The sequence below is a fragment of the Rousettus aegyptiacus genome, unplaced genomic scaffold (assembly GCF_014176215.1).
Source record: "Rousettus aegyptiacus isolate mRouAeg1 unplaced genomic scaffold, mRouAeg1.p scaffold_m13_p_14, whole genome shotgun sequence".
Lineage (NCBI taxonomy): Eukaryota > Metazoa > Chordata > Mammalia > Chiroptera > Pteropodidae > Rousettus > Rousettus aegyptiacus.
Window position 1 is genome coordinate 10,506,736 of NW_023416289.1, and position 25,311 is coordinate 10,532,046.

General features: G+C 37.9%; 3 protein-coding genes across 14 annotated transcripts in view; 1 reads left to right on the forward strand and 2 right to left on the reverse strand.

The window, feature by feature from the left end:
* Positions 1-1,418: 1,418 nt before the first annotated feature.
* LOC118611348 lies at positions 1,419-3,405 on the reverse strand. Its single transcript, XM_036231425.1, has 2 exons — positions 3,046-3,405; positions 1,419-2,778 (listed from the first exon to the last, which is right to left on the reverse strand). Exons 1-2 carry the CDS (start codon positions 3,349-3,351, stop codon positions 2,422-2,424), a joined length of 663 nt encoding a protein of 220 aa, XP_036087318.1. The 5' UTR covers positions 3,352-3,405; the 3' UTR covers positions 1,419-2,421.
* On the forward strand, positions 2,560-24,992 carry IST1 (IST1 factor associated with ESCRT-III). 4 transcript variants are annotated; one of them, XM_016164436.2, is made up of 10 exons: positions 2,560-2,686; positions 14,382-14,484; positions 14,919-15,099; positions 15,816-15,903; positions 18,999-19,082; positions 19,618-19,728; positions 20,680-20,883; positions 21,401-21,493; positions 22,540-22,585; positions 23,629-24,991. In XM_016164436.2, the coding sequence occupies exons 2-10, from the start codon at positions 14,397-14,399 to the stop codon at positions 23,826-23,828; spliced, it is 1,095 nt and encodes a 364-aa protein (XP_016019922.1). In that variant the 5' UTR covers positions 2,560-2,686; positions 14,382-14,396; the 3' UTR covers positions 23,829-24,991. The 4 variants fall into 4 exon arrangements, with proteins under 4 accessions (XP_016019922.1, XP_016019925.1, XP_016019924.1 ...); XM_016164439.2 differs by having other exon boundaries at positions 22,579-22,585; positions 23,629-24,989; XM_016164438.2 differs by lacking the exon at positions 2,560-2,686 and adding an exon at positions 3,212-3,324.
* PKD1L3 (polycystin 1 like 3, transient receptor potential channel interacting) overlaps positions 21,734-25,311 on the reverse strand; it is a 72,242-nt gene continuing 68,664 nt past the window's right edge. For 8 of the 9 annotated variants that reach the window (XM_036231409.1, XM_036231411.1, XM_036231417.1 and 5 more), the window contains one exon: positions 24,943-25,221. In XM_036231409.1, the coding sequence (XP_036087302.1) occupies positions 24,971-25,221 (251 nt within the window). In that variant the 3' untranslated portion in view covers positions 24,943-24,970. Of the gene's footprint in view, positions 22,874-24,942; positions 25,222-25,311 lie in introns of those variants that run through there. The other variant, XM_036231412.1, reaches the window with a different exon arrangement.

A 25,311-nucleotide genomic window follows, 5' to 3' on the forward strand; every position in this document is an offset into this window, starting at 1 on the left:
GGAAATAACCTAAATGCCCATCAATAGATCAGTGCTTAAAAAATTATGGTATACATATTCCATGGAATATTATGCAGCTCTTAAAAAGAATGAGAATTATTGATAATGACTGATATGGAACAATCTCCAAGGTACATATCTTAAAGCAAGTAACAGTATTATACAAATTATAGTATAGTTTATTAACTATTTGATAGTAACTTGCAGACACCATGACCCTTCACTTCTATATAGGTCAGCATGCATCTCCTAAAAATAAGGGCACTCTCCTACTCAACCGCATTACAACTATTATACCTATGAAAATTAATGATAATTTAATTATATCTAATATCAAGTACATATTCAAATTTCCCAAGTTGTTCTCCCAATATCTACTTTTTTCTAACCAGAATTTATTTCTTTTGGTTTTTATGCCTCTCTCATCTCTTAATCTAGAACCAGTTTTCTTGTAGAAGGTTACAGATTTTGCATTTAAATGATTAGTATATATACTGTTTATTTAACCCTCCCCCCCATGACATAGACTTAATTAAAAATTTCTACTATGAACATTTTTCATTGTGGTGAAATATATGTTACCATTTTAACCATTTTTGATTGTATTAACTAAATTCACATTGTTGTAGAACCATCACAACCATGCATCTTCAGAACTTTTTCATCTTCACAAACTAAAATTCTGTACCCGTTAATTAAACAGTGACTCTCCACTTTCCCTTTCCTTTAGCCTCTGGCAACCAGCACTCTACTTTCTGTCTCTTTGAATTTTACCCCTCTAGGTGTGGAGGGGTAAAATCATATAGTATATGTCCTTTTGTGATTGGTTCATTTCACTAAATGCCTTCAAGGTTCATCAATGTTGTAGTATTTCCTTCATTTTTAAGGCTGAATACTATTTCATTGTGTGCACCATATTTTGTTTAGTCATCAATTGATGGACAGTTGCATTACTTCCACCTTTCGATTATTGACTACGAACATTTTAAAATATACTTAAAGGTGGAGAAAATGGTACAATAATAACTCATCTAATTAAACAATTATGCATTTCTTAAAATTTTTAAAAAGGACATTTTCTTATAAAATCTCAATGCCATTTCCGTACTTAACAAAATAACAATTCTTTGGGTGGTTGGTGTCATCTAATTTCTGGTGCATAATCTGATTTCCCCAATTGTCTCAAAAATGTCTTTTATAGTTGGTTTGTTTGAATCTTTATCCAAGCAAGGTCCACACACAGTACATTTGGTTGCTATTTCTCTAAGCCTCTTCAAATTTGAGCAGTCGGCCCTCACTTTTTTTTTTTAATGCCATTATCTTATTGCAGAACACACTTATTTATGCATCTATTTACTTCAATACCCTCCACCCTTATGGGCGCGTGCACGCACATTTTAAAGGAACCAAACACCTTGTATTTTCAGGTTCTGGAACCTGGTTTTATTTAGAAATACTGCAAATGTTATAAAGGCACAGTGTTTCAAAATGCATATAAATCTCACATGGTAAAGCTTAGCTCCATCCTTGTCACATGACCGCATCATAATTTAGTGACTCTCAGTAGATAGTTTCCGTAGCAGGGGGCAGGATTACCTCCTTCCAGAAGCCAAGAGCAGAGGAAGCCTCTTCCAACGCTAAGCCTAGAGAAGCGTTTTCAAATTAAAAACAAAAATAACTAAATGCAAAAGTTCCCTCTGAACACAGAGATAAAGTAAATTCCCAGAGAATGTGGCGCTAAGGAAACATTACTGAATTAAATAATAGACTGCAGAAATTCTGGTTGAAGAATCAATTACACTTCCTTTAAAAGTGGGGCAAGGGTATCAGTGCATAAATGGAGAGATGGCAAGCGACTAAGGGAGGAGGAAGGGTCATATATGCGGTCCCCAAGGTTTTTGGCGCTGGGGCCCAGTGCTCCTATGAGAATTGAATGTCTGATTGATCTGCGGTGGGGCTGAGGCGATGACGCTAACGCCGGGGAGTAGCTGCAAATACAGATGAAGCTTCACTTGCCTGCCTGCTGCTCACTTCCTGCTGTATGGTCCGGTTCCTAGTAGGCCACGACCGGTACCACTGTGGCCCAGAAGTTGGGGATCCCTTAATGTAAGCTTTGATGAACTGTCAAAGGAGTGAAACCTGCTCAGCCATTCCCCCCCCACCACCACCACCACCACGACGAGAAAAGAAACTGAGATTCAGGGGAAAAGCACCCAACATGAGTAGAGTTGGAGGACACAAGGGAGAAAAATCTCAGAGAGCAACTCCAAGTGTTTGCAAGGAAGTATCAGGGCCGGTTTTTCTAAAACAGGAAAAATCCCCAACAAGGCACCAGGTGCAACCTCTTAGCGCCACCCTAACCTGCGAAACCCAGGGCACGCCCCCAGCAGGTGACTCAGTGTGAGTGCGGTTAATGTGCCACTACGCGTGCATCCGCCGCGGGAAGTAGTCCCGGCCGCACGGGCTCCAGAGGTTGCTGGGCGCGCGAGGCCCCGGGCCCTCGCGGTGTGAGTCCCGAGAGCGGCGGGCGCGCAGCCAATCCATGGGAAGGAGAGCGTGGCTAGCTCGGCCCTGCGGATCCCTCCGCCCGCGTTTGCTGTGCTGAGGCCGAGGTAGCCGCCATTTTGGATGCTGAACCTTGATTCCGGAGTCTGTCCCGGTCGTTTTCACGTCTAGATTCGGTCCGGTGAGTGTGGCATCTTGAGCGTCAGGGTCTTTGTTTTCCTTCTCGCACTGCGCTCGGGATTTGGAATTCCCCAATTCGGGGTTCAGACGACCCTGGGAGGGGCAGAGGAAGAGAAAGGGAAGGATCCTGGATGGTGGGGGTCAGGCCGGAGGTTAGGCTGGAGGGGCTGCGGCGCTGGAGGCCACCTCAGAGGCCGTGATAGGGCCGCTAGCAGCTTGGAGGCCTCTGGTCTGGGGTGTACTTGAAGCCGCTGAAACTTTCCTGTTGTCCTCCCTGTCCTGAGGCGTCTCTTCCCTGGGGCGGAAATGCCGAGGCCTGGGCCCCGCACCCGTCGGTGAAAGGGCTCGGCCGGCGCTTACCGCACTGAAAAGCGACACGCCTACCCCGTCTTTTGTCGTCTCTAGTGCCCGCGAGGGTCTCGTTCGCCTTCGAGTCCGGCGGTCTCCTGGTCTGGTTCCTAGGAGGCCCGGTGTTGGGGCCCTTTGGCCGGGGGAAAGGGCCGTTTTTTTAGTTGAGGCGAACAGCGGCCTTATCCCCCTTTGGCAGACCCCTGCCTGCCTGATGACATAGCGAGGAGCCCGTGGCCCTGTCCTCGCCCCTCTTTGTGTTCTCAGCGCATCTCTTCCGGGGTGCTGGAGGTGAGGACTTCTGAGTTCGACCGGCATAAACTTCTACAGGGATAGAGACGCTAGAGTGTCTGTTTAATAGGGAATAGGAAAGGCCCAGGAGAGCAGCTTTCACTCTCGAGTAGTAAAACTAAAATTAGGAGCTAGTCTTAACTCTTTGGGGATTGTAATTTTTGTTATGCTTAGGTGTTTCTCATTTTTAAAATTTCGTGTTATGAAAATTTCAAATATAAAAGTAAAGAGTATAATGTATTTCCTCATCTAGCTTCATTAACAATCAGTTCAGGGCCAGGCTTGTTTTATTTAAATCACCATTATGTATTTATTTTATAAAATAATTGCTAATGTATATGTGTGCGTATATCTCTTCCCCGCAAGTAGAAGGCTTTTGATTTCTGTATCCGTACACCAATAGTCCATGGGAAAATTTTGTTTTTACAACTGTCTCAGAACCACATCTTGTGGGATAGGAGTTGGTAATATCTTTTTATTTGAGAATAACAATTTTTTGAAACCTCAATGTTAGCATTACATTTTAAAGTCACTCATTTTTTTAATTAAGTCCTCTCATTTTTAAAATATTGATTTGTCCACATTATTCTCCCTCTCTTCCTTTGCCTCTGGTTTCTAAATGATCAGGAGTTCTAGAACCCCAACTCTAGTCTACTTAAAGTTCTCATTCCCTTTAAAATCAAAATCAAATCCCAATTACATATAGTCTATTCTGATTTAAAAATTAGGGTATAGTGTGTAGTTTAATGAAACAATTTCAGGTACAGCTAAAGTAGTAAGCACATGAACACTAATTTCAGCATTTATATGACAAATGTCAAAGAGTTAGGGAATTAATTTAAAAATTATTACTCAGTGGAATATTAAGTGGCCATTAAAATAACATTATAGAGACTGTAACAGATATGGTAAGTGATAAAAGGGTTCAGAGTCTATGATTACAACTTTGTAAAAATATGCCTTAAGAAAAACACTTGATAAAAAGTATACCTAATTTTCTGCTGTTTTCTTTTTTTAAATATTAATTTTATTGAGAAACAAGATAAGGATACTTTCATAAATGCCTGCACATTTCAGTGTTTATATCTCCTTCCAGAAAATCTTGATGGTCTCTGAATTCTGAAGCCTGTATTGTTCTTGTGAGTTACACACGATGTTACTGGTTTTCTGGTTCTTTATTAAATTTTCAACCTTGATTATGTTAGTGATTTGATTACAGTTTACTGTATAGTGTGAAAAATACAGTTAACAGCATTCTGTAAATGAAATGGTTTTAAGGATTGGATTCTGTTATATTGGAAATGCCTTCTAGCTTGTTCATGCTCTTATGCCGCATCTTCATAGCTGCAGTACAGTGGTCATACCTAAAACCGTATTACTTATAAGAAAGATGTGTTCAGGATAAATAAAATAACACATTTGAAATACAAAATGCATTTCAAATACAAAAGTTTTCTTATATACTACAGAATATTCTAGTCACTATTTACTGTGCCGCTTCCCTTCCCCACTTGGTACTTTTGGAGTTAACAGACTCTAAAACTGGTTTCTTAGGACTTCAGAGCCTTTTTTGCTATTTTTAGCTACTTTAAATAGAGCTTTCAGGATTACTACCTATGGGCAGCTTCACTATTTGGGACAGCAGTTCTGAGTTGCCCAGTACTGTGAGAAATGACTTGATTTATGGTTTTACACCTTTGCTTATTCAGAATGGAGGAATTATCCAGCTTTAAAAGGCTTCTGGAATTGAATGGTAAAAGAGGGACTAGATGAGTTTTTTGTTCCTATGTTAAAGATTGGGGTACAGCGAGGGATTGGAAAAAGCTAAGAAGGGCACATGAGGCTGTTGACCAATGTGTGACATAATGGTGTTACACTAATCAAAATAGTAGTAAAGTATATAAACAAGATAGAATACAGAGAACTAGTTTTGCAATCACTAGTTTATAGTCCTTTTAATAGGATTTATGTTATAGTTTAATGTGTCCTATAGTTTTTTATGTCACTCATGCCCATTAGATTGTGAGCTCCTTCGAAGCTCTAGGGTCACGTGTTAAATGTCTCGTCTGTAGTGTCTTTGCACAGTACTTGATAGAATAGCACTCAACAAATGTTTGGTGAGTGAGTGGCTGTAAAGATATTGAGACACAAAGTGATCGTAGAATAACTTCTAAATCAAAAAATAATTTTAAATTAGGTATCAGACAATATTAGTATGTGGGATGTGTATGTATAGTCACATATACACGTATTTGTTTATATGTTTTATGTATATAAATGTTTGTGTATAAAACTGTTGACCAGAATATTTTATTACTTTTAGGCTATTCCCCAAATTAATATTCCTAATCATTCAGGATACAAAGTTTATGGTAGTTAGCTTTGGAAACAGGTTCAAATCCTGACATGATAATTAAATGGATCTTTTGTAGTAGACAGGTTTTGGGGCTAATGCTTTGTTTCATATATTGGTAATTATTTAGGACGTGTCTTTAGTTATTATCTTTGTGGTTTAGTGTTATTATCTTTAATAATTAGTTTCTATAGAATAGGACTCTAATTTCTGAAAGTCGAAAATACTCAAAAAAACTTTAAGTTAACAAAATACTTTAACAGATTATTTTCTTTTCCTTAAATCTGAAACAAAACTAAATTATGTAAATTAGTGCAATTAAAAATCTTATTTTTACTTAAATTTCCTACCAGTTAACATAATAAATGAGTGACAGCTTTGTGCAAAGCACTATGGTGGGCAGTGTTAGTATAACAAAAGAACCACAGAAATTGTGCCTTCAAGGAGCTATACTCTATACTGATTATATACAGTTGAAATCCTCCAATGAGGTTGAAACAGGTAAATAAAAAAAAGTTAAAATAGGGGAAAAGATACGAAGCATACCTTAAACATTTTATTTTAACCTAAAACACATAAAAGTCCATTTATCAGCTAATATTTAAATGATGGGCCAAGACCTTTAAGTATAGTTCTGTTGGCTGGAATTTATTTTATTTAACAAATGTTTTATATAGAGACTACTGGGTACACATAACACTGTGTATCAGGCACTGTTCTAAATTCTTAACAAATTTTCATGTAATTCTTATGCCAGCTTTATGAGTTGTGGGCGTTCACATAATATTCGTGCCAATTTTTCTTAAATGTTTGATAGACTTTCTTAAATGTTTAATGGAGAAGCTCCTGAGGCCTGGATTTTCTTTTGGGATTGCTCTTAATTTTAGTTTTTTTTGTTTTGTTTCGTTTTGTTTTTTTAAACATATGGGGTAATTATACTTTATGTGAATTGAGTATCTGAGAGATTTGTCTGTTTTAGTCTCATTGTGGAATTTATAGATATAAGTTGGTAATAATGTCCTTTTTTTAATTTTTGTAGGATCTGTAGTGATAGCCCCTATTTTCATTCCTGATACTGATAACTTGTGATTTTGTGGATTTTTCAGGTCAAAGTTATCAAATTTTTAATCTTTTCAAAGAACCAGCATTTGATTTCATTGATTTTTCTCTGTTTTTACTCTCTTAATTTCATTAGTTTTTGCCTTGTTTTCATTGTTTACTTTTGCTTTGGGTTAACTTTGCTTTTCATGGTTCCTTATGGTGAACACTTAGGTTACTAATTTGAGACTTTCTTGAGATAAACATTTAGTATTGTAAATTTCACAAATTTTGATGTTATATTTTAATTTTCATTTTCTTGCAGTTTAAACCTTTAAGAATTTTTTTCTGCTTGCAGCTTCCTCTTTGATTCATGAATTATTTAAAAGTATGTTACTTAATTTCCAGGTGTTTGGAAATTTTCTGTTATCTTACTGATTTCTAGTTTAATTCCATCATGTTTAAAAACATAGTTTATGTTACTTCAGTTCTATTTAGTTTGTTAGTTTTATACTCAGGATATAGTCTACATTCATGAATGCTATTGAGTGGAGCGTTCTAAAATGTCAGTGAGATACAGTAGGTTGTGGTGTTCAGTTCTGCATCCTTGCTGATACTGTGTCTACTAGTTTCATCAATTACTGAAGGACGTATGTCTCCAGCTATAATTAGGGATTTGTTTATTTCTCCTATCCTTCAGTTCTTGCTTCATGTGTTTGAAAGTTCTGTTGTTATGTGCATTCACTTTTAGTATTGTTGTATTTTCTTGGTGAAGTCACCCTTTTTCACTATATAATGTCCCTTTGTTTCCCTGGATTTTAGTCGCTCTGAAATTTACTTTGTCTAACATTAATATAGCCCCTCCAAGTTTCTTCGTTTGAGGTATAATGGACATATAACATTATACAACATGATGGTTTGATATTTGTATATATTGCAAAATGACCGCCACAGTAAGTGTAGTTATTGTCTTTCACCACACATAGTTACCAGTTTTTTTCCTCTTGTGATAAGAACTTTTAAGGTTTACTCTTTTAGTGACTTTTACATATGCAATACTGTTTTAACTGTAGTCACCATGCTGTACATTACATCTCCATGACTTATTTATTTAATAACTGGAGGTTTGTACTAAAATGGGTGGTGGAGGGGGAAGAAACAAACTCAACTTTCTTTTGAGTAGTGTTTGCATGATACACCTTAAAAAAAAAACTTTAAACCTACCTATATTATTATATTGAAGTAAGTTTCTTATTGACAGTATCTGGTTGGATCGTTTTGGAGGCTGTTCTGACCGTCTCTGCCTTTCAGTTGTTGTGTTTACACCATTTCTACTTATTTATGTAATTATTAACATATTTGAATTTAGGTCTATCATTTTGTTGTTTTCTGTTTGTTCCCTCTGTTTTCGTTGGTTTCTGATTTCCTGCTATATTTTTGGGTTATTTTAAACACTTTAGTGTTCTAGTTTAAAATCTATTGAGTTTTTTAGTATTTTTTTGTATATATTTTTTTACGGGTCATTCTAGCGATTACAATAGGCACACTTTTCACAGGTGCTAAGGGTTAGTGTTTTACCACTTCTTATGGCGTGCCGACATTATATAGGTCCCTTTAACCTGTCCCTTTTATCCCATCGTTATGGTTATCTTGTGTATTGACATCTACATACATTAAAAACCCCACCAGATAATATTATTCGTTTTGCTTGTAATTGTCAAGTACAATTTAAGAGGCTTATGAGAAGACTATGTGTTATGTATACCCAGATATTTGCCATTTCTGTAATGTAAGATGCTGATATTCGCCACATCTTTATTTCAATGTTCAGGTTTCTGAAAAACTTCTTTAGAGCAGGTCTGTTGGTGACAAGTTTTCTTACTAGTTTTTCCGTCATCTGAGAATGACTTCATTTCGCCTTCATTTCCGAAGGATGTTTTCACTGGCTATAGAATTCTGGGTTGACAGTTCTTTTCTTTCAGCACCAGTCCACTTCCTTTTGGCTGTCATGGTTTCTCATGTGAATTCCATAGTCATTTGAATAGATCATCTGTCGATAATGTGTTTTTCTCAGATTGCTTTTAAGATTTTTAAAATTTGTCTTTTGTTTTCAGAAGTTTGATTATGATGCATCTGGGCATGCATTTTTCGGGTTTATTATGTTTGGAGTTCCCTGAACTTTTTCAATTGCAGATTTGTGTCTTGCTAAATTTTGGGAAATTTTGGTTAAAAATTTTTTTATATTTATTTTTTTACAGTAGAAAAGAAAAGTTTTATTAGAAGAGAAAGTACACTTCCAGACGTGGAAGCAAGCCTGAGCAAGAGAAGCGTGGCCCAAAGGGCCAAAAAAATTTTTTTTTGTACTGCATTTTTTCTCCCATCCTTCTGGGATTCTGATAATACACATATTATTATCAGAATAATATGTTATATATCCTACAGATCTGTGAGGCTTTGTTCACTTTTTTCAGTGTTGTTTATCTCAGATTTTCAGATTGGATACTTTATATTACTCTATCTTCAAGTACACTGACTTGCTTCTCTGTCATTTCCATTCAGCTATAGAGCCTGTACTATAGAGCTATAGTGAGTTTCTTTGGTTATTGTAGTTTTTGCTTTTAAAGTTTCTGTTTTTTATCTTTTTATTTTTTATATTGAGACTTCATTCATTTTTAAGAGTAATTACCCTTGTTGCGGTATTTTTATAGTAGCTTTAAAATCTTTGCCAGTTAATTCTGGCATCTGTGTAAAGTCAGCATTGATGTGTGATTTTCTTTTCCTGTGTGGGTTGACGTTCCTGGTTTGATGTTTTTCACCCACTCTGTCCCCTTTCTAGCTCCTCAAGCCAGGACTGGAGAGCTGCTCTTGATACTCTTCCTTTCTTTGCCAGTGCTCATTTTGGGTTTGAGTTTCAGGCTGCCTTGCATATTATAGGCCAGGGAATATCGAGAAAAAAAAGTGATAAACTCCTGCCACTTTACTGGTACTTCAAATTCTAGTCTTATCTATCTAGCTGCTATTAATTTACTTTTCAGAGTTCTCAAAAAGCTGTTCGATGCTTTTCAGGTTTATAGCTTTGCTTAGTGCGTGTGAGACACTGAACCTTGAACCCTGTTCCTTATTTTTTTGCTTTCGTTTTTAAGGCCTGCCCGTGTTCCTCTAAGTGTAGCTTGTTCAGTAAATCTGACTGTTGTATATATTCTGTTATGTATTTGTCACATTTTATCCATTTTCTTGTAATGAACACTTAACATTCCTCCACCTCCTTACTACCACTGCCGCCTCCTGCGTGTGTCTTCATGGTATTTAGTGCAGTTTCTTTAGGGGCATATGTTCAGGAATGGGATTGCTGGATTGTAAGATAATTCATAACTTTACTTACTTTATACATTAAGGCATGGATTTTTATTAAATACCATTATACTAATATTATTAGAATACTAATAGACTAATAGAACCTAGACTAATTCAGCTTTTAAAAGTAAGGAAAACTTGTCACATGCTACAACATGGACTGTTATACTAATGCTAATGTTCCTCTGTGTGTGTGTGTATCATCCGTCAGTGGACATTTTGGGTTGCCTCTTAGCTACAGTGAACAATACTGCTATGAACATAGATGTACAGATACCTCTTTGAGACCCTGCTTTCAGTTTTTGGATAGATAACCAAAAGTGAGATTATTCTGTTTTAAATTTTTTGAGAAACTGCCATACCATTTTCTGTCATGGTTACCATTTTACAATTCCACCAACAGTTTTTTCACAGCATTACCAACACTTGATATTTTCTGTTTCTTTTTAAATAGTAGCCATTCCGTTGGGTGTCAGGTGATACTTCGTTGTAGTTTTGGCTTGGATTTCTCTGTTGATTTGTGATATTTAATACATTTTCATATGCTTGGCCATTCGTATATCATCTTTGGAGAAAATGTTTATTGCTTTTTTTTTGAGTTGTAGAAATTTTTTTTAAATACGTATTTTGGATTAAGTTTTAGTCCTTTTATGGATCTGAAAATTTTTTTGTGTGTATGATAGGAAGAAGACACAGGTATTTATCTTTTTACTTGCAAAACTAGCACAATTTCTGGTACATAGTAAAATGCTTATAAATACTAACTGAATAAATAATGAATAAAATGGATTGCGTTTATTTTTCAATGAAAAAACATTACATTATTTTTTAAATTTCCTGAGAGAAATCTTGAAGAAGAATCTCAATTATCTATGCCTTTTTGCCTATTCCATTTAATTCAGGACAATTGGATCTCTATTATCCTTCAGAATCTTAGGATTGGAAGGACTTTAGAGATTATATGGTAAGAACTTAAGTTATGTTTATTATACTGTAATTATTGTGGAAAGAACATAAACACAGTTTCCTTAGACCATTCATTTATCTTCAGTTTTCTAGTCTGATCTTGTGTAACTATGGTCTTTGTGCTGGGTATCTTTTGTTTTCTCCTCCAGAGCCTTCTGTCTCTGGTGCATGTCCCTCAAGGCTCACCCATGTGCACTGTGTCTATGAGTCCTTTGCTTTCTGGCTTCCAGTTGGGGATATATGGGAGGTACCAAGCAGGAAACCAAAAGGCAGGCGGAATGGGGGCTAGGTATTTATTCCCCTTCTCCGTCCTTGCCAAGTTTTTGCAAATTGTCTGGATGCCTCTACCAATGATCATGATTCTTCTCCGGAGACCCTCTCCATATAGGTACCCTCTCCAGATTCTAGTTACTCATCTTGCCCCTTCAGGCCTAGATGTATTAATAGTCTTGGGGCAATACACTATCCTTTGTTGGTTTCTCTAAACCTTATCCCACACCATTGTAAGTAGTCTTTTTATGAAATTCTCAAATTACTCAGGATTTTGATGCCATCTATTTTCAGGAGAACTCTGTAGGCTGTTTAGCGGCATCCCTGGCCTCTACCCACCAGATGCCAGTAGCATCTCCTCTAGTCATGACAACTCAGAATATTTCCAGTCATTGCCAGATGCCCTCTAGAGGGCAATATCACTTCTTGTTGAGAACCACTCTAGAATTATAGTCCTTACCAAACAGTATTGTATTGAGTTGTCTGATTTTCTTAGCTGTTTTTTTCCAATGGAATATAAGTTCCTTTGAGGGCAAGGACCGTGCATTATTTATCTTTGTATCTCCTGCAGCTAGCCATTGTCTGGCATAGAGATAACCAGTAAATGTTGAATGGATTGAACATAATTCAGAATTTTGTGACATATAAGTCTTATTGTTTACTGGGCTTGGTTAATTCTTAAGTATAGTGTAAAAGCTTCTGGAGGCAATTTCACAAAAGGAAAATACATGGGATATTTTCTGTTAGTAGTATGCACAAGCAAGTAAATCTATTCCTAGTGTTCTTCCTTATGTTGGCTATCTTGTTTGGTTGTCTACTCTTCGGTTACTTTGTTAGACCTAGCTTTTGTTTGGATGTTACATGTTTTGGAGTTCAAGTAAAGAATTGAGAGAAATAGGAATTGTGTTGTTTGACACAGTGGTCAATACACAATGGTATACTCTAAAGTCTCGGGTGGTTTTGTTCATTGTAACTCTACCGTATGTTGAATGTTGGTAAATAGCCTTCTGTTACAGAGCAGCTTTTTTTAAACTTGGTCTTTTCACTTCTTTGTCAGTCTCTTTGTATGTGAGTCGGTGTTAATGATATTTCTTTGATCTTGGGCACTGGCTTTATTCCAAAGACTGAGACTTAGAGAATTTGAAGAATTAAGGTGAGAATATTTTTTTTTTAATTTTAATTAAATTAATTGGGGCGACATTAGTTAATAAGTTTTAAGTGTACAGTTCTGTATTACATCATCTGTAAATTGCATTGTGTGCTTACCACCCACCGTCTGTCTCTTTCTGTCAGCTTTACCCTCTTCAGCCTCCTTCTAGCCCTGTGTCCCTCTGGTAACCACTATACTGTTGTCTGTGTTTGAGTTTGTTGCTTGCTCTTTATATCCCACATATGAGTGAAATCATATGGTTCTTGTCCTTTTCTCTCTGACTTACTTTGCTTGGCATGATACTCTCAAGACCCATCCATGTTGTTGCTAATGGCAGTATTTCATCTTATGGCTGAGTGGTGTTCATGGTGTATATATGTACCACATCTTTATCCAGTCATCCATTGAAGGACACTTAGGTCATTTCCCTTTCTTGGCTACTGTGAATAATGCCGCAGTGAACATAGGAATCCATACATATATCTTAACAAATAAATGTTTTCAAACTTTTTAGGTGGATATACAGAAGAGGGATTGCTGGGTCACGTGGTAACTATAGTCTTAATTTTTTGAGGAACCTCCATATTGTTTTCTATAGTGGCTGCACCAGTTTACATTTACACCAGCAGTGTACAGGAGTTTCTTTTTTTCCACACCCTCTGCAACACTTGTTTTCTCTTGTGTTATTAATGATAGCCAATCTACCAGGTGTGAGGTGGTATCTCATTGTGATTTTGATTTGCATTTCCCTGGTAGCTAGTGAAGTTGAGCATCTTTTCATATACCTGAGGTATTTGTATGTTTTGAGAAAATTGTTCAGCTCCTCCGCCTATTTTTTTAATTGGATCTTTTTTTGTTGTTGAGTTGTATGACTGCTTTATATATTTTGGATGTTAGACCCTTATTGGAGGTATTGTTTGTAGGTATCGTCTCCTATTTGGTTGGTTGCCTTTTCGTTTTGTTGATGATTTCTTTTGCTGTGCCATTTTAACAATGTTAACTCTTCCAGTCCATGAACACAGGACTATCTTTCCATTTCAGTGTGTCATCTTCAGTTTCTTTCAACAGTGTCTTCTAGTTTTCAGTACATAGGTCTTTCACTTCTTTTGTTAAGTTTATTCCTAGGTATTTTATCCTTTTTGTTGCAATTACAAATAGAATCGTTTTCTTTTTTTATATTTCATTGTCAATATATAGGACTGCAAATATTGTACATTGTTTTTGGATTTTGCAACTTTATATTGTTTTTAATAGTCTTTAGGATTTTCTATATATAGAATCATATGCAAAAAGTGACAGTTTTACTTAATTGCTAATTTGGATGCCCTTTATTGCTCTCACCTTATTGCTTGGGCTAAGACTTCCAATACTATGTTAAATAACTGGTGAGAGTTGGCATCCTTGCTGTTCCTGATCTTAGAGGAAGAGCTTTCAGTTTTAAGGTGATATTTTTGACTTTGGTTCTAAATTTGATCATCTTTTCCTATCACAACTCTGATGAAATTTTTGGGAGAGGTAGGAGGCCTTCCTGCTGCTTTTCTTTTTATCACCCGACTCCTACACCAATACTTAGTTACTGATTTCATCCATCACCAAGTTCGTTCAGCTCTGCCTTCAAAACAGATCTCAAATCTAATCCCCCTACCACCACCACTGCTAACTACCCCAGTCCAGGCTACTTCCATCTGTTATCTGGACTGTAGTAATAGCGTCCTCAGCCTTCTTGCTTCCGTTATTATCCTCCCCCAATCAGTTCTCCACAGCCAAAATGGTCTTTAAAAAATGTCAACCAGATCATGTCATTTGCCTGTATTAGAAAACCACTCTGGTTTGTAATATCAATAATCCATCCTCTAATTTGTTGTTGTTAGTTCCTGAACAAATTTTAACTTGAAAATAGTCATTGTGCTTCTTATTTTTTTCCAGGAGGAATAACACAGCATGCTGGGCTCTGGATTTAAAGCTGAGCGTTTACGAGTCAATTTGAGATTAGTTATAAACCGTCTTAAACTATTGGAGAAAAAAAAAAGTGAGTAATACATGATCACCTTATATTTTCTTTCCCAAAATGCATCACTGGGTCCTCGTACCCCAATATTGGCCTTTTCAGGCTACCACTGTGAATTCTTAGGTATTCCATATCCTTTAAACTTTGGCTACATTTCTGCTGTCCTTTGTGACTGGTTCTACTGAATCACTTTGTTACAGGGAAAAGGATGTATTCTTGCTATGCAATAGGTAACATGACTTCTGAGGTAGGAATTTCTGGCTACACAAATAATATGGTCACCTAGACAGAGTAGCAAATTTTAGACTAGGTGAGATGGGACTAGATTTGCTAAGGGAGAGTGAGCTAGGATGTAGTAGAAAACACCCACTTCTCTCTGTTGAGGTGGAGGTCTCCCTGCAGGCCAGGTCCCAGTGTATTACTACTGTGTGAGTAGAGTGGGATTTGTGCCTTAGCGGAACTGGCCCAGAAAGCAAGGAAAGAGATTGCTGACTATCTGGCTGCTGGGAAGGATGAACGAGCTCGCATCCGAGTGGAACACATTATACGAGAAGACTACCTTGTGGAAGCCATGGAGATCCTGGAGCTGTATTGTGACCTGCTGCTTGCTCGGTTTGGCCTCATCCAGTCAATGAAGTAAGATTTTTTTGGTCTCTTTTATTTTCTTCATTGATGTATGATTGATGTAGAAAAAACTGCACATAATTAATGTATACAGTTTGATGGGTGTTGACATATGCATATACCTGTATACAAATACCGCAATCAAGGCAGTAAATGTTTATCACCTCCAAAAGTTTCCTTGTATTCCCTCCCCCCATTTTTGTGTAAGAGCACAACATGGGATCTACCCTCTTACCAAAAATTTAGCACACAATACAGTATCGTTGAGATCTGTAGGATATATTCATCTTGGATAACTGTAATGTAGTAAGATATTTTGATCAAAGACTTAAATCAGGTTACCTCTGGAATTTGAGAAAGGAGTAATAGTGGTCTCTTTCTACATGTAGGGGGCTAGTACTAAGGTACTGTTTCACAAGGACCTTTTTCCTACTATCTGCATGAAGGCATGACTTCAGTGTAGACAGCTGTTGAAAATAAAGACTCTTAAGAGGCCTAAGTTTGAGTCTTGGATGAACCATTTTTCTGACTTTGTGACCTTGGGCTTGTCATTTAGTTTGAGTTTCCCCAGAAGTAAAATAAGGTGATGAAAATATCTAGAAGTCTAGAGTTATCGAAAATTTATTGATTAATGAAATACCTTTAAAGGCTATCAGGTGTATGATATGAATATTAGGGTTGTTGGTTTGTTTTAAAGAATGTTAAATTCTAATTTTTCCCTTAATTAGGGAGCTAGATTCTGGTCTAGCTGAATCCGTATCTACACTTATCTGGGCTGCTCCTCGACTTCAGTCAGAAGTGGCTGAGTTGAAAATAGTGAGTACAACCAGTTTTCATGGTGTCTGGTTTTTCATGTTGTTAGAAAGGTTGGCTAACATAAGTAATTTCTGCTTACTTGACCAGGTTTTTTATATTCTTCTCATGCTGCCTTTGACACAGGCTTTGTGTTAATTTGTTTCTTCCTCCTTGTCAGGCCTTATCTCATAAAATAGAAGAGTGTTTTGCAAATTTGAATCATTTTTTTTAAAGAGCAGAGTTTCCCATATCCTCAGTTTTGTTTTAAATTATATTTATTGTGATATGTTAACTTAAAAAAGTCCTTTCAAAATGAGAATCAGTAAGCACTTGAGATCAATAAGAATAGCTATTTGGGATGCACTGATTCAGGCAGAAAAGCCCAAATAGTGTTCATTAGGAGACAAAGGCAATGGGTATTTTTGAGAGGGGAACAGTTACATCAGTAAAAGGAAGGTATTTCTTCTATTGGTGCAGATAATATAATGATGCTAATTCTAAACAATATTTTAAATTTTCAGTCCACTAGTCATAATAACTGCTTTCTTATTATCTTTGCAAACAGTGTTTTGGGACACACTGTTGCCCTAAGGCCAGTCCAAAGGTTATTTTGCCCTGTTTTAGCATTCTGAAGATCTGAGGAATAAGACACGCAAGGCGGTTCTTCTGGCATGGCAGCTCCAGCTTCATTTAAAAGTGGCATCGTTTATTATATTTATTTTTGACAAATGTTAAATTTAAGCACATACAAATAGAAAACTTCTTATACAACTGCAAACTAGTAAAATTAAAATAACTTTAAGGTAACAGATGTTTTGCCTTATTTATTTCACAAATATTTATTGAGCAGATGTTATGAAATAGGTGGGCACTAGAGTACAGTGGTGAGCAAAACAGGAAACCCGCTTTACTCTTATAGCTTAGAGTCTGGCAGAAGAGATGATTAAAACTTTGTCTGCCACAACACAGATATGGTACCAATGCACATGAGTTGTTTTCTTTCTGTATTCTCTACATTTTTACTGATTTGTTTTATTCTCTAGGAGATTGTCTCAGTCTTATCCCCCCGTATGTGTTTTGAGATTTCCTTCTGTTTTTATTTTTTAAGAGCTCTTTATTCTCTGAATATTTTATATGTTCTATTATTTTTGTATCATGGCTACAATGTCTTTTAACTCTCTGAGACTACTATGGTTTCTTTTTAATCTTATTTCTGTAACATTTATTTTCTGTTTCTTAGATTTATACAATTTTATAGTAGACGCTTTTCTTCAAATTTTGGTGACGTTTGACTGTTGGTTTATATTTAGAGCGAGGCACTAAAAAGAGATTGGAACCTCTGTGTGCTTGGATGGGGCTTATTGGTAAATGCCTTTATTGTTGAATGATCTGACTAAGATCTTTTTTGAGAGAACTCCAGACTGTCAAGAACTAGTTTTCTTTCCTTGGCTAGGTCATTTTTCTCAGACAGGAATCCTCTTATTTTCTACCTGGAGGGTATAAGCTGGCTGGCAGCATTTCTGAGATTTCTCAGGGCCCAGGGGATAAGAAAGCCAAAAGTCTCACTCTCTTATAGAAGACTTATGCTTGCTTCTTCTGTTTTCATAAGTATCTCTGCTGTACTTGAAGTCTAGAGTCCATTTAACCTCCCCAGAGAATAAACCACCTATATTCTGATAGGGTAGGGAGAATAATAATAGAATTTTGTGGGCAGAGGAGTGGCAGAGAAGGGGCAACCTAACCTCAGTCTTGTTTTTAGCCTCTCTTGTACTCTTCCTTTATATCAGGGTTAATTCCAGATAAAACAAAGATTTGCATTTTTTAAAAATGAAACCATAAAAGAACTAGAAGAAAACTAGGCAGATTAAAAAAATAATCTCATAGTGGAAAAGGCCTAACTGAATCATGCCATCAAACCCAAAAGCCATAAAAGTGATAAGTTAATATTAAAAAATAAATAATATGAAGCAAAACAAAAGTCATTATCAGAAGACAAATGACAAACTTATTAAGTAGTAAATATCTCTGAAAGTCTATGTGTTGAACAGAGAGCGCCACCCTCCCCCCCCCCCCCCCACACACACACTGAGCTCCCAGGTGTTGGGACAGTGGGCTAGTGCCACTGTCATTTCCTGCCTGGACTGTTGTAGTAATTCTTGAATGTTCTTCCTATATTTATTTTGGTTTTCTTTAGTCCATGTACCATTCCATTAGAACAATTGAGGCTTCTGTTCAAAACACTCATCTCATCCTGTCACTACCCCTTGCTTTAAAACCCTTTAGTATCTTTTTGTTGTGCTTGTGTTAGGAACAAAACTTCTAATATGGCGGACATGGCCCTGTACTGTCTGGCCTCCTCTTGCCTTTCTTAATTTCCTACCACATTCCTCCCTCGCGCTCTGAGGCTTACTGGCTTTACTTCAGCTTGAGGATTGGCCCTGTTTTTTCACCATAGGCCTTTGCACATGCTTTCTTTTTCCTCCTGAAATGCCCTTCCTTTCACCTTGTTAACTATTAATCATCCTTTACATTTTAGTGAAGCATCACTTTTTCAGGACGCCTTACTCTTTATCTCTTCTTGTCCCTCTCTTTCTCCTCCCTTCCCCCCCCCCCCCCGCTCTTTAAATTTATTGGGGTGATATTGGTTAATAACATCATATGGGTTTCAGGTATAAAGTTCTGTAATGCATTATCTGGATATTGCATTGTGCTCAGCCCCCATAGTTAGCTGATTTTTCTTAATCAGATTTGATTCTACTGTCATAAGCTGTTGATAGTATATTCCTTGGTGGCACTTAGCTGCATATGTATCTTTATTTGTGTGACCGAGTAATGACTGTTCTCCCCAGAGACTGTAAGGCAATGTCTGTTTTTGTTCATGGTATTTGCAGTGTATATTATACAGCTTATAATAGAGAGTGGCACATAGTTGCAACTCAGTGGATGGATGCATAAACAAAAAATTAAATTAATTAGTATGTACCCCTTAAAGTTTTATAGTCCCCAGTTATTTGGAAATCCTGTACTAGAAGCTTGTTTACTGTTGATAGGAGGAAGCTTGAAGCAGTCTTTTGGAGTGGTTTCCACTTTTATTTATTGTTTCTTTTTCTTTGTAGGTTGCTGATCAGCTCTGTGCCAAGTATAGCAAGGAATATGGCAAGTTATGTAAGACCAACCAGATTGGAACTGTAAATGACAGGGTAATGAACATGCTTGCTAAACTTGAAGCAGTGGGCAGGGTGGGGACTGGTTATTTTATTGCTTGCAGTGATTCTGGCGGGTCCCACCGTGTGGTAAGGTTAATCCAGTTTTGCACATTTCATAGTGAGAAGAAGGCTCTCTGGTGGGCAGGGCAGTCAGTTCCTCATCCTGGCCCTATACTTCTGATTGTGAGGGTGGTGTTCTGTTATTTCTTATTTGGCCTCTGTCCTTTGTGCCCCTTGTAATTTGTGGAAGTAGAAGTGAGGCAGGGAGAAGGGTGGATGAATTCAGATGTCGAAGGCAGCAATATTAATCTTTTACCAACACATGGGTCATATGTAAACAGAGAATGAGAGAAAGACATGGATCTTGCAATAGGCTTTGTGACTGGCAAAGAAATTATTTAACTGGTCTGAAACTTTTTCTTCTCAGTTTACCTATAAAATGAGAGGAACAAAGTTTAAAAGTGAGACAGGTACTAGGCTTAGGCTGGTTGGTATAGATACCTCTTAACTCGATGTCTTTTACTTATAGTTAATGCACAAACTGAGTGTGGAAGCCCCACCCAAAATCCTGGTGGAGAGATACCTGATTGAAATTGCCAAGAACTACAATGTGCCCTATGAGCCTGACTCTGTGGTCATGGTAAGTTTATTATTAGTAGTAGTAGTAGTATTTTTCAATTTGAAAAAGGCACTGTTACATGGTAAGTTTAGAGTCTTTCAGAGTTCATAGGAATGGATCTTTGAAAAATATTCATATTCTTTGCAGTAAAAATTGTGCGTGAAAGGTTAAGCCTTTGTCCTTTTTAGGTAATAATATTCCTGCATGTCTCACTATTTTTAAGGACCGATGAAATGAATGACAAAGCATTTTGAAAAGGTACAAAGCTTGATACAAATATAAAATGGTATTCTGCTTTTTGATGAAGTTCATGAATGGTGAATCTCCCTGTGGGTAGCAAGAATGCCCTAAGACCCAGAACAGATCTCGAAACATTTATTGGGTACTTGAGTTGTGCCAGACAATGTACAGAAAGCTGGGAATACAGATAATAAAACAAGGTCCCTGTCCTGAGAATCTTATAGTATAAGGGGGGCAAATATGCAAATAATCATCATTCAGCAGTTAAAGTTGATGAGGGTATAGTAGATGCTTTGATATGTTGCTTAGACAACCCCAAATACACATACTTCAGGACAGAAGCATTTATTTCCTCCAGCTTTGGAGAGTATTGGTGACTGGTAGCTCACACATAGCTGAGTATCCCTCCAGCAGTGGCCCTCAGAAGAGAGAGCTCCCTTACCTAAAGCCTTTCCTGGGAGCAGCTTATATTTAGCAACTGGTCAGTGCCAGGGTTTAAAGATTCTGTTCCTTTGACACAGTTTGAGATACCTACTGTGCACCCATCCTGTCTCAAGACCTCTCTGGGGAATCGGCTGAGGCTTTTGACTACATGACAACTTCTTCCTTTGCCCAGCCCTGCTTCCTTCACTTCCTCACATGTCGTTATCCCCAGTAAACTTCCTTCATGCTAATCGCCTTCTTGGAACCTAGCCTGTGGTGTGGGCTGATACGAGTTTCTCTTTTTTTCAGGCAGAAGCTCCCCCTGGGGTAGAGACAGATCTTATTGATGTTGGATTCACAGATGATGTGAAGAAAGGGGGCCCTGGAAGAGGAGGAGGAGGGGGTGGGTTCACAGCACCAGTTGGTGGACCTGTTGGAACAGTGCCAATGCCTATGCCCATGCCCATGCCATCTCCAAATACTCCCTTCTCATACCCGCTTCCAAAGGGACCAGTAAGTATACATATAAGTGTGGATGTAAGCTGTCAACAATGTAGCAAAAGATGACAAGTTGGTTCTGTAAATACACTCAGGTATTGTAGGTTGTCAAGAGGATTTAGCAGTAAGAACATTTGGTATTAGTTTAATGATCATAATGTGGGAAAAAATCATTGGGATTTAGAGAAAGTCTTTTGGTTAGCTATAAATAATGCAGTGGGAAAATCTGGAGAGAGGGTGTTAAAAAGGCTCATTTTCATGTAGTTTTTTCACCCAACATCTTTGAGACCTGATGTAGGCACACTAGTAGCTTTTCCCAAAAATGAATAACAGTCATTTATTACACTTATTATAAAATCCAGTTTTACTCTCGATCATTGGATAGAAAGTTACCTTTTTATGGCATCTTATCAACATTATAATGAAACCACGTTATGTGAGGACCTTCTGTATATGTGGTTTTTTCCTATCCCATACACCTCAGAAAATTGCAAATTGTAGTGTCTTTGATGTTGCCTTTCTTCTCTTGCAGTCGGATTTCAATGGATTGCCAATGGGGACTTATCAGGCCTTTCCCAGTATTCATCCACCTCAGATACCAGCAACTCCCCCATCGTATGAATCTGTAAGTGCCTGAGCCTCTTTTATAAGCAGCAAGAGTGAATCCCATGAAGAGAGCATAATAATGGCCACAGGGAAGGCAAAGTTTTAATCAACTCCTCGTACTGGCATTGTTCTTGCTTTGGATTCTTGTGTTGCTTTAACATTACTTTGGAAATGGGGTGTGGTGGTGGCAGCATTGTTGGTGGCAGTGCTTAGAAAGTTCTGGTAGGGCACTTAACCAGGTTTGTTTTTTTGGGAGGGTGGGGGGTGGGGAGGAACTGTGGAGAATCACTTGGTGCTAGAATATCATAATTAAAATACCAGTTTTATAAGTTCTCAGTACTCTGTAAAAGCATAGTGATCAGATTTTTGTTTTGTACAGAAGTATCTAGTTAGTAAATTTCAGCCTGTAGCATTAATTTTTCATTTTATTTTAGTTAAAACTTGCTACTCGTAGTTAACATGATAATGCCTTGAACTATAGGCAGTTTTAACAGCTTTTAAAACTAGATGACATGATTTTTGCAAACCTTGTGTTCTCAGTGTGTACCTTTGGAGACCTGTTTCCATGATACCTTACTGAGAAAACAATAGTATGGCATTTGCCATGGAAATCATTCATCTAGGGAGAGTCCCCTATTCTTGAGCTTGCCAAGTATTCTTTCCTTTGGTTTTTATGTTGGGCCTAAGTTTTTCTTAGGTTTCTGTCTTGTACGCATTGAAGCATTGCAACAACTGTTTCTAGGAATGAGGTAGAAAATCTTCATCAATATTTGAGAACTTGGTTCTTGGAAATGAATTCAGTGGTTTAGTGCTTTCCCTCTGCTTGGAAGGTGAAGGTATCGGTTTAAGGAGGTGTTATGGTATATGTTGTAAAGACTTTTCTTTTCCTCTGCTTGGCAGTTAAGAGTTCAACATGATACCTGTTTGGAAATTCAGGAAGGAGTGTAGGGGCAGTTTCTTTGGAGCAGGTTCTGTTGCTTTTGCTGAGCAGCTTAGCTTTTGGAAAACGCAGGGGCTTGTAACCTGTTGGCACTTTCTCCTCTGGTAACAATCTTTGTGTTTTAGGTTGATGACAATGCTGATAAGAATGTCTCTTCTGCACAGATTATTGGTGAGTGAGTCAGAAACCCTCAAGGCTCAGTGCTGATTTCTGTTTTCTCATTATGTTCCTCCCTCAGGCATTCAGTCCACATGCCCTGTCTTTTGTCCAAAGGTAGTATAGCAGAAATAGAACTCAGGATTTCCCTTTTCCAAAATGAAGAGATCTTCCTTTGCCCCAGAGACTCTTAAGTTCCGTGTTTCTGTTAGTGGTGTCATTCTTTTTCACTCATAGCTTTTCAACTTCTGGTTTTCAGTTACTTTCAGGTTTGTGCTCCTGTTGCTTCCATTTCAGTTGTGCCTGGAAATATTTAAGAAGGGCATTTAAGAGGGGTAAATATGCACAAACCATAAGTGAATAGCTCAGCAACTCTTCAGAGAAGCAGGCATGCTCATGTAGCCACCCGCTCAAACAGTAAACTGCCAGTACTCCAGAAACCCAGAGGGGGTGTATTTTTTAAAATTAGACATTTGTTTTATTGAGGTACAGTTTACATCTAAAAATCCGCAGAAGTATGTGTTTTGATGTATGTGTACATGTGTACACACTGTATGGTATGTAACCACCACCTCAGTAAAGTGTAGAACATTTCCACCCCAGGAAAGTTCCCTTTGTGTTTCTTTCCAGAGTAAGCTGTACTCCTCTACCCCAGACATGATTAAAATTATAGTTTGCCTATTCCAGAACTTAGCAATAAATGGAAACAGCAGGAGGAAGGGGTGACTTTAACTTGTAAAATACAGAACAAAAGACTAGAAATATAGATCAGATCTTATGAAATTTTTTTCCCTTAAGCCTTTAACAGCCGCTCGTTCTGGTACTACTCCTTGAACTTTGTTATGGGAGTAGACCTTTGTCAAAGGGGGGACAGTTTGTTTAAATGAATGCTCATGTATACTTACCTTTAGAATTAAGTATTAATCATTTAAAAAAAAAAACTAGTTCTCTCCTATAATTTGGTGGGTTTTATTTCTGCCCAAGGAGATTGGGGGCTTTGAGGATCTCAGCCATGTGGCTTTTGTAACACTATATGCTCCTTGCCTTAATTTAATTAGGTCCTGGACCCAAGCCAGAAGCTTCTGCAAAGCCCCCTTCCAGACCTGTGGATACCTACGACAACTTTGTACTACCAGAGTTGCCATCTGTGCCAGATACACTACCAACTGCATCTGCTGGTGCCAGTACCTCAGCATCGGAGGACATTGACTTTGACGATCTTTCTCGGAGATTTGAAGAGTTAAAAAAGAAAACATAGGCCTCTTAAACCAGGCAAGTTTGGGAGTTGAGACCGAGCAGTTTCTCCTTGTAACAAAAAATCTCCATGAAATTCTGTTTCATCTCTTAACCATCACGGAGCACTCACTTCCTCTGGACTCTATTCCTGCTCTACCAGATTCTGCTGCTTTCCAGTTCTTTATTGCTCCTAAGAGACAAACGACTGAAGACACTATGAGGCCAAAGCAGCTGTCTGCTGTGAGCTCTGCTTTTCCGTTTCCTGTCAGTGAGATCCCAGGTTCTCGCCTCACCTGTTCCACCATTCCTCCACAGGGAAGTGAGAAGGTAAAAGCATTGTGGGAAAAGCTGCCAAAGATGGCTGGACACTGGAAGAGAGTACTTCATGAAGTATCCCCACCCTGTGCTGAGGTTCTAGACTTAGAAACACTTCTCTCTGTGCAGAGGGATTTGTGGTGAGTGAGAATCAAAGCTAAGGTGTGTGTTTTTTTCCACTCATATGAATGGGAGAGAAAATGACTCAGGAAGCCATTGTAACAGTCCTTGGAAGCTGGGTCCTCTCATTGGCTTATACACTACTCCTTGCTGCAGGGCACAGTTCCACCTGGATCCAATTTATTTGGAAAGTTGAAGGCCTCTCAGTTCTGCTGGATTCTCAGGGAGCCCTCTGTGGCCTTTTGCTTTATTTGCGTGCTATGTTTCCCTTTTACCAGAGGGCAGCACTGTATAAATTCCTGTTGTTCCCATAGCATGTTCTGTTAGATTGCATTACTGATGGATAAGTCACATATTGGGCACTTGTCACCATTTAAGGCTAAGGTGGGCTTCCAGTTGCCTTAATAGAAGTATTCAAGCTGGAAAGCCTAAAGAGAAGAGGGTTTCCTGTTTTCATTTGAAAACTTTATGATTAAGAGAACCTTTAAAAAGTGATGTTAAGATTTTGGTGCCCATGTGGCTAGTTGCTTGCAGCTTTCCTCAATGGATGAGACTCCTAACTTATGTGCTCCTTTGTACCCTAGCTAAGGCCATCCTTTCCTACAGGGATGGCTTTGGGATCAGAAGATATGACTTTGGCTTCTGTTTATCTGTACATACCTGTTTCAAGTAACTTTTCTTTAATGGTTCTGATTGGTTTGTATCATAACTTAGTAGCTGATAATAAAGTTAAAAATTCTGTGCTCTGCTTTCTCCTGGTTTGGTCAAGTGATGTGCAAATTCAGGTTTTAGTGTAGAGGATTTTAAGCAAGTGACCCATGTTGGGCCAGACCTTACCTTTGGCTGCTCCATGGGTGGTAACACAGATGTCTCTATCAGTAAGGAGCCTGTTTCGATGTCTGCTAGCTTAGGTAGCATCTGTGTGTTTGCTTGGTTACCCTTCTCCATCTCTGTAGAGACTTCTGGCTTGGGTCCAGAACCTAATTAAATTAGAGCAAGGAGCACAGTGTTACAAATGCATTCCCCCATCAGCCAGATCTCATGCATGTATGTTTAATAAGCTGCAGTGA

What these genes read in the sequence shown, in the direction of transcription:
- LOC118611348 (XM_036231425.1), bottom strand. Translation starts at nt 3,351, where the DNA reads ATGCCGGTCGAACTCAGAAGTCCTCACCTCCAGCACCCCGGAAGAGAT. An exon ending in GCGTGTCGCTTTTCAGTGCG is followed by an intron (nt 2,779 to 3,045) that starts GTAAGCGCCGGC and finishes TGCCCCTCCCAG; the next exon opens with GGTCGTCTGAACCCCGAATT.
- IST1 (XM_016164436.2), top strand. Translation starts at nt 14,397, where the DNA reads ATGCTGGGCTCTGGATTTAAAGCTGAGCGTTTACGAGTCAATTTGAGA. An exon ending in TTGGAACTGTAAATGACAGG is followed by an intron (nt 19,083 to 19,617) that starts GTAATGAACATG and finishes TTTTACTTATAG; the next exon opens with TTAATGCACAAACTGAGTGT. An exon ending in AGCCTGACTCTGTGGTCATG is followed by an intron (nt 19,729 to 20,679) that starts GTAAGTTTATTA and finishes TCTTTTTTTCAG; the next exon opens with GCAGAAGCTCCCCCTGGGGT.